At 38.4% G+C, this 8,161-nt stretch overlaps 1 protein-coding gene across 1 annotated transcript; it reads left to right on the top strand.

Annotated features, from left to right (window-relative positions):
- The first annotated feature begins 1,611 nt into the window (after window positions 1–1,611).
- LOC112068561 (uncharacterized) lies at window positions 1,612–2,554 on the top strand. The gene is made up of 4 exons (XM_070438201.1): window positions 1,612–1,700; window positions 1,836–1,909; window positions 2,027–2,095; window positions 2,267–2,554. Exons 2-4 carry the CDS (start codon window positions 1,850–1,852, stop codon window positions 2,552–2,554), a joined length of 417 nt encoding a protein of 138 aa, XP_070294302.1. The 5' UTR covers window positions 1,612–1,700; window positions 1,836–1,849.
- Window positions 2,555–8,161: the final 5,607 nt, after the last annotated feature.

Here is an 8,161-nt window from a genome sequence, read left to right as displayed (position 1 = left end):
GGTCGATAAATCCAAAACGATCAACAAACAAAGCAAGCTCTCTGTGAGTAGCGCCTTACCACAAACTGTGCTGGCACTAGACAGGACAGCATCAGAATCATATGGCCTCCAGAGAGAACAGTAGAACGACAGATGCGCTGTATCACTCATTCGGTGCGGTTTCCTGTCAAAACTTGAGAGCATTTTTGTTTCACTTGTTTTTACTACTATGATTCCATATGTGTATCTTCATAGTTTTGATGTCTTCCCTATTCTACAAGTAGATAAATGTAAAAGATAATGAAAACCCTGAATTGAGTATGTTGTTCCAACTTTTGATTTGCGGGTTACATTGTTGATAGATTTGCTACTAAGTCATGTCAGGCCTCACATGAATGTCTGAATTTCACATACCAGTAAACAATTATGGAAGTACTGTTTAATGCTAAAAATATAAATGGTTTAATACATGTAAAATAAAAAATTCAAAAGCGGTTCCTATGTAGGATCGACACTTTAGAACCACACTTCTTTTGACTTTTGGGGAGGACTGCTTATTAGATCTGGAATTTGTCGTTGCAATGTGGATTGAGTTGCCATAATATACTCTTTTCAAGTGATGACTCAGTTATCTTGTATCTAGCCTAGTTAATTCTAACCAATCAGTACTTCCCATGTGATTTGGCAACGTTCTAAGTGGAGCGCAAATGGTTGTTTGTTTGCAAACATGGTCGCATGTGTTTAAAAAATTATATCATTATAGTTCACAATCCCCTGAAAAGTTCAGCTATTTTTATTAATGTATTATGTTTGATCATTTTGTCTTTATAGTAACATTTATGATGAAGCTGTTTCAAATTCTAATAAATGTTCAGAGATGCTTAAAAAGCTTTTATATATTATAATAAAGATTTTAAAGGATCATACATTGTATGCTTATAATACTGATATATGATGTAAATAACTAATAATAAACACTATTTATAAAAGGTTAATTAATACAAATTATTRTGAAGAGTTACCACAGTTTTYTGTATGCATACAGTACCAGTCAAAAGTTGGGACACACCTACTCATTCAAGGTTATTTTTAAATTTTTACTATTTTCTACATTGTAGAATAATAGTGAAGACATCAAAACTATGAAATAACACGTATGGAATCATGTAGTAATTAAAAAAGTGTTCAACAAATCAAAATATATTTTATATGTGAGATTCTTCAATGTAACCACATTTTGCCTTGATGACAGCTTTGCACACACTTGGCATTCTCTTTGAAGAATCTCAAATGAAAAAATACATTTTGATTTGTTAAACACTATTTTGGTTACTATATGATTCTACATGTGTTATTTCATAGTTTTGATGTCTTCACTATTATTCTACAGTGTAGAAAATATAAAAAATAAAGAACAACCCTTGAATGAGTAGGTGTGTCCAAACCTTTGACTGGTACTGTATATCATACATTTAATGTGTGACTCATCTGTACAGTTATAATGTTAATCCCTTAGTATTACCCACACCTATCCTTCAACAGAGAGATTAAAGATTTCAGAATATTAAACATCATGATTATTTTCACAATAATACCACATAGTATTAAGGGTTGTGACATCAGTGCTCTTAACTCTATTTAAAAGAACCCACCGACTGGGTATAGCTCATTGTCTTTGCATCGTCACAMCTGATCAACTGCTGAAATTGACTGACTCAAAGGTAAGGAAATTGGTYGTAAAGCAGGGCTTTTGAATAGTGATAAATGTACTTACGCTGTAGTGTTCACATTGTACTTCAACATTCAGAACAAAAAAAGGTCATCTAAGCTGCTTTTGTTTCTTTTTATGTTTTTAGAACTGACCACCAAGATGATGATGAAGACTGTAATCTTCCTGGGCTGCCTCCTGGGCCTGTCATTGGCTCTTCCTGTGAGTTTAACAAAAATTAACATACAATATATTTGCCCCAAATTATATAATATTCTTCTTTACATCATATTTGATGTATATATTTTTTTTACATATTTGAAAATTATAATTTTTCAGGCTGATGTGGATCACTTGAGAGTTGCACGTTCCAGCTCTGACTCCAACTCTAACTCAAACTCCAAGGAGGTACGTTCCATAGCTCCACAGATTATGAGCAGAAATTTATTTTAACATATTGTAGTGAAGATCAATGTGTATGAAACATATGTGACTATTCTGAGATATGATCCATTGTGGTGTGTAAATCAAAATACATTGAATGAGAAAAAAACAGCTGATGTTTTTCTTCCTATTTAGGCTGGTGGTTCCTTTCTGCCCTCCCTGCCAAAGTTGAATTCAAATCAGCTAATTCAACTTCTACTTAAACTGTTTGCTGCCTCTGCATCAGCCCCTGCCCCAGCTCCTGCTCCTGCCCCCAGCCCCTGCCCCAGCCCCTGCTCCTGCCCCAGCCCCTGCTCCTGCCCCAGCCCCTGCTCCTGCCCCAGCCCCTGCTCAGCCCTCCCCAGCCCCTGCACCAGCCCTTCCCCACCCCGCACCTGCCCCTGCTCCTGCCCAACCCCTGCCCAGCTGACGTTAAACAGGTGAAGTGATGTTACAGTAACCAGCCATCATTCATTTAATATCTAAATATTCAGATTCCCCCAGTGGCGCAAAATACTTAGGTAAAAATATTTTAAAAGCTACTTAAATAGTTTTAGGGGTATCTGTACGTTACTTTACTAATATATTTTCTGACAACTTTTACTTTTACTTCACAAAATTCCTACAGAAAATTCCCAAAACTTTCTCTCTTTACTTGTACTCAAGTATGACAATGGGGTACATTTTCCCAACACTGGTTCCCAGTGCAATTGAAATATGCTTTAAAATGTTTAATACTTTTTCTGTCTATCAGGTATTTCATGGAATCCCAGACCATTGTCTAATGAAATGTGATTCCTTTATGCATCTCTGTTTAATAAAAAGTACATTAATATTTAAAGCTCAATTGTATGTCTCTCCATCATCTGAATGAATGCTCTTAAGATTATTAAAATTGTGAGAAATCTATACAAAGTTGGTACATTACATTGCGTTTATTTAATTTAAAAAATAAATGTTGTACAATTATATTGCATGATAGGAAGATATCAAAATAAAGTCTGGTACTTGAGCTAATTGTATAAGTTGAGAATTAAAGTTAAACATTACAATTAAATGTTTCATTTAGCCTCCGCAATCCCCCAAAAACAGGTAGAGGAATCATCGACAGTTTCAAAACCTTCAATTTAGCTAAAGTTTCCTAATACTGATGAACATTGTTCTTTGTAGGCACTGTGGATATATACAGATTTGTAGGATTACCCACACAAATGCCTAATTTCATCACATTTTACATCTCCAGGACAAACCTTTGATCATGGGACTGAAAGCTCATTGGTTAACTGTGGAATGAAATGGTCTATGAAAAGCATATTTATGCATTTAAGTTACAATACGGCAATAGTGTTAACAGTTTAGTACCAACATTTCAAGCATTTTACATCTTCATTGAACAGGTAAGAGTTTCAAAGCATACTGTAGAGGAATTTAGGCATGAGTGTCAAGCATTGAATTCATTGTACGTCTTTTTCATTTCAAGAATTCCATACGACCATGAAACTACGAGTCCTAGTGATGTGCCTGATTGAATTTGTTCCTCCATTCCTTTAAGACTTCTTGAAATAAACACATCAAGCCTTCAATTTACACGTCAATACACCAAGAGATTGCACTTTCCACAGATTGCATTGCATTGGATTATGACAATATCTGAATTATTACATATGATGGACTAAAGTTCACACTTTGAGTGTTGATTACTTTATACCGAAACATCAATCATCCTGTGATTTTGTTTGTGTGTGCAGGTGTCTGAGAAACATGATCGAGAGGAGCGCTCAGCTAGCGATGAGGTGCAGTAATATTTAGTACTATATATTGGTTTCTATTAGCTATACTGTCTATTAGAGTACTATAGTATGGTGTACTATTTGAATATGATTACTAGTTTGTTTGAGTTCAGAACAATTTATCCATCTCTCTCTCTCTCTCTCTCTCCTCTCTCTCTCTCTCTCGCTCTCTCTCTCTCTCTCTCTCTCTCTCTCTCTCTCTCTCTTCTCTCTCTCTCTCTCTCTCTCTCTCTCTCTCTCTCTCTCTCTCTCTCTCTCTCTCTCTTCTCTCTCTCTCTCTCTCCACAGAAGTTCAGGGTTTTATGGGCGTGGTTTGGGGGTTTTACCCTATCAGCAGCCTCAGTACCCTCCTACTTCCCTTATGCGCAGCCTTCTCAAGGTAACTCTGGCTTGAATGGCCCTCCTGCCGCTCCTGCCCTTCCTATTGGCCAGCCTCGCCTCTGCTCCTGCCGCAACTCCTGCTGCAGCTCCAGCCCCAGCAGCGGGTGGAAAATGAGACGGGYGTCKATAGARGAAGGAGAAAAAACTTGTTTACATCAWATATGTTGACATTAGCTGCTGTTCAGAGCTGATTATTCCATCATTAATAAATGAAATAAGTTAAGATCCGTCATTGTGTATGTCTTTGTCTGTTGTGTTCTGTTTGTTTGACAAACTATTTGAGATCCTTTCAAAACAAGAGTGAAACCTCTCTGACATAAGGTGGAAGGCTCTACAAGTCCTAAAATAATTGTAAACAAGTATGAAATCAACAAAACTTCTGAATTCATAATCAGTTCCAGAGAATTTGTTGTTTCCAAAAAGGGGTCAAGACCCACTAGCAGTTCTTCCTGGGTTGCAGATAACCAAATACACTCTGTGGCCAAACGGACACCTGCTCATCGAACATCTCATTCCAATATCATGGGCTTAAATATGGATTGGTCCCCCCTTTGCCGCTATAATAGCCTCCAGCTTTCCTCTAGATTTTGGAACATTGCTGCGGGGACTGGCTTCCATTCAGTCACAAGATCATTATTGAGGTTGGACACTGACTTTGGGCGATTAGGCCTGGCTCGCAGTTGGCGTGAAAAACAGCAAAGACCATTATTCCTCAACCACCAGACTTTAAAGTTGGCACTATGCATTTTGGGCAGGTAGCGTTCTTGTGGCATCTGCCAAATCCATATTAATCCGTCGGACTGCCAGATGATGAAGGGTGATTCATCACTGTAGAGAACGCGTTTCCTCTTCTCCAGAGTCCAATAGCCGTGAGCTTTACACCACTCAAGCCGATGCTTGGCATTGCGMAAGGTGATCTTAGGCTTGTGTGCGGCTGTTTGGCCACGGAAACCCATTTCATTTAGCTCCTGACTAACAGTTATTSTGCTGACATTGCTCCCAGAGGCAGTTTGGAATTAGTTTGTGAGTGTTGCAACCGAGGAGAGATGATTTTTACAYGCTACGCGCTTCAGCACTCGGCCATCCCATTCTGTGAGCTTCCCTGGCCTACCACTTCGGGGCTGAGCCAGTGTTGCTCCTAGATGTTTCCACTTCACAAAAACAGCACTTACAGTTGACCGTGGCAGCTCTAGCAGGKCATACATTTGACTAACTGACTCGTTGAAAAGGTAGCACCTTACGTTGGTGCCACGTTGAAAGTCACTGAGCTCTTCAGTACGGGCCAATCTATTGCCAATGTTTCTCTTTGTAGATTGCATGGCTGTGTGCTCAATTGTATACACCTTTCTGCAACCTGTGTGGCTTAAATAGCCAAATTCACTTATTTGAATGGGTGTCCACATAGTRCATGTTTTTTATTGGTGGCTAAAAACTTGACCATTTTGAAAGACACTTTGAAAATGTGTTGCAACATTAAACGTTTGTGAACCTCAACTCTTTAACGTCAGTATGAAGTCAGTGTCAYGACTTCCACCGAAGTCGTTTCCTCTCCTTGTTCGGGCGGTGTTCGGCGGTCRGCGTCACCGGTCTTCTAGCCATCGTCGATCCAATTTTCATTTTCCATTTGTTTTGTCTTGTTTTCCTACACACCTGGTTTCCATTTCCTTCATTAATTGTTGTGTATTTAAACCTCTGTTCCCCCCATGTCTTTGTGTGGAATTGTTTGTTGTGAGTGCTTGTGCACATCTTTACTAGTGCGCGTCGGGTTTTTGTACCCATATTCTGTTGTATTTTTATGCCGTTGGGTTTTGGATTAAACTGTTCCGGCTACTACCTAGTTCTGCTCTCCTGCGTCTGACTTCCCTTCCACCAGTTACGCACCCCTTTACAGTCAGGCACTCTATATATATTTCCATAGCTCTGAGTCAGTATCAATACTTAATAGTATACAATTATCTTGCTTAATTGTTCTAAAAATGTATCAAACTTGTTTGCATACTTTCTGACAGTTGCATTAAACATTTCGACCACTTTGTGAGGGAGACACTTATTTGCTGGTCTGTAACCCACTGTCCCTACCCAGTCAGATGTAAAATGGAAACTCACGGAGGGTTACACACAGAGAATGTTATTGCCATAAATGTAGATGTGGAATAAATATTGTTCTGGAATTAACAGCAGATGGGAAACAATGATACAGTAGGCCTATACTGACATTTTCAGTTAGCACATTTGATTAATAGCAGTGGCAAGAGGCTAATTTGTTTGCCTGTTTTGCAATGCCCAACGTTACATGGAACACCCAGACATCATACAACATCCTTCATTGCAACACATGTAGGCTTCATTAGGGCTTTGTGATTGGCTGAGAAACACTATATATTGTCTGTGTATTGATGAGTGTGCTAGCGCTTACAGAGGCACYGAGAAGGCTTTTAACCCTGAGATACGTTAAGGTATGGTTATACTAATAATTATAACACTTTGTTCAGAGTGAAGTCATTCTTAGACACTCATTAACTGTGTAGTAGATTATACATATAATATAATCTGTAACTTGTTGGGTATAGATGGATTAATAAAGTGATGCCGTTTATGTTTATACTGTACTCTATTTAGATGAAGACTTTCAGCATGAAGATTGTTGTTCTACTTGGATTTGTGATGGTTCTCTCTATTGTTTTGGTAAGCCATGCATATAGTATGTACATGAAATGCTGGTGCAAATGTCATGTTAGACTTAGAAAATCTTAAAGTTAGTATATTACATCCATATGTATATTAATTCATTGTCTTTTTGTTTGCTTTTGAAGGCTGAGCGTGATGAGCATGGCCATCAGCATATCATTGAGAAGCGCTCTTCAAGTGAAGAGGTGAGTAGTAGAAATGATACATATTTTTTGAAGGAGTATTTTTGCTTTATTTGGGGACAAAGACGTTGAGAGAAAGACAGGAAAGGCAAAGTTTGTGCCAGAAGGGTGTGGGCCGCATTCAAACTGAAGCTGACATATTATACAATGCCTTCAAAAGACATTCAAACCCCTCCACTTTTTCTACATTTTGTAGAGTTACAAGGTGGGATTAAATCGATCTACAGAAAATACTCTGTATTGTCAAAGTGGAAGAAAAATGTCAACATTTGTAAAGAAAATATGAAAAATAGAACACGAATATATTACATATATACATATRGTATCAGCATCTACATGGCCCTTGCTCTTTACAGTTATTCAATAAAAATGATTTACTGCTAAAATAAACTATGTACAGTTATTGTGTATGGTGTACACATTTGAGACTCCAGTGACTACATTAGTTTTGATTATCCTTCTTTTTCCCTCCTTCTTCTAGCGTGGCCGTGGCCGTGGCCCTGGCCGTGGCTTTCCAAACTTTCTCCAGCAGTACAACTACCTTCTGCTTCTGCAAAGACTTGGTCTTGTCCCAGCCCCAGCTCCAGCACCGGCCCCAGCTCCAGCACCGGCTCCAGCCCCAGCCCCAGCTCCAGCTGGTCGCTGAGAAAGGACATGAATCAGAAACTTCAACTCAACAAGAGCAAGCTATGGTTGATGAAATGACCAGAACATTAACTGACACAAAGTACTGTAATAGCTGTTTTCCATATTTCGCTTGAGTTTCCCTTTAATGTACTTGCTGTATGTCTGTCTGCAATGCAATAAAGAGGATTTGAAATGGCATATGTCCCCTCCTGCACACTTTCTTTTGTCTGAGAAATTAGATTTTGAATTCAAACATATGTTCACAGTTTGTGCATTTGTTAGTCAGAGTTAGTCAAATCTGAGGATTAGCATCTTGTTTTGTCGGTTGACATTTCTTGATATATTTAGTGAGGCTATATGGGTTGTGAACAATATTTGTGTTA

This window comes from Salvelinus sp. IW2-2015, unplaced genomic scaffold (genome assembly GCF_002910315.2).
Source record: "Salvelinus sp. IW2-2015 unplaced genomic scaffold, ASM291031v2 Un_scaffold563, whole genome shotgun sequence".
Classification (NCBI taxonomy): domain Eukaryota; kingdom Metazoa; phylum Chordata; class Actinopteri; order Salmoniformes; family Salmonidae; genus Salvelinus; species Salvelinus sp. IW2-2015.
This window is presented reverse-complemented; position numbering and strand designations above follow the sequence as displayed.

What these genes read in the sequence shown, in the direction of transcription:
- LOC112068561 (XM_070438201.1), top strand. Translation starts at nt 1,850, where the DNA reads ATGATGATGAAGACTGTAATCTTCCTGGGCTGCCTCCTGGGCCTGTCA. An exon ending in GCCTGTCATTGGCTCTTCCT is followed by an intron (nt 1,910 to 2,026) that starts GTGAGTTTAACA and finishes ATAATTTTTCAG; the next exon opens with GCTGATGTGGATCACTTGAG. An exon ending in CTAACTCAAACTCCAAGGAG is followed by an intron (nt 2,096 to 2,266) that starts GTACGTTCCATA and finishes CTTCCTATTTAG; the next exon opens with GCTGGTGGTTCCTTTCTGCC.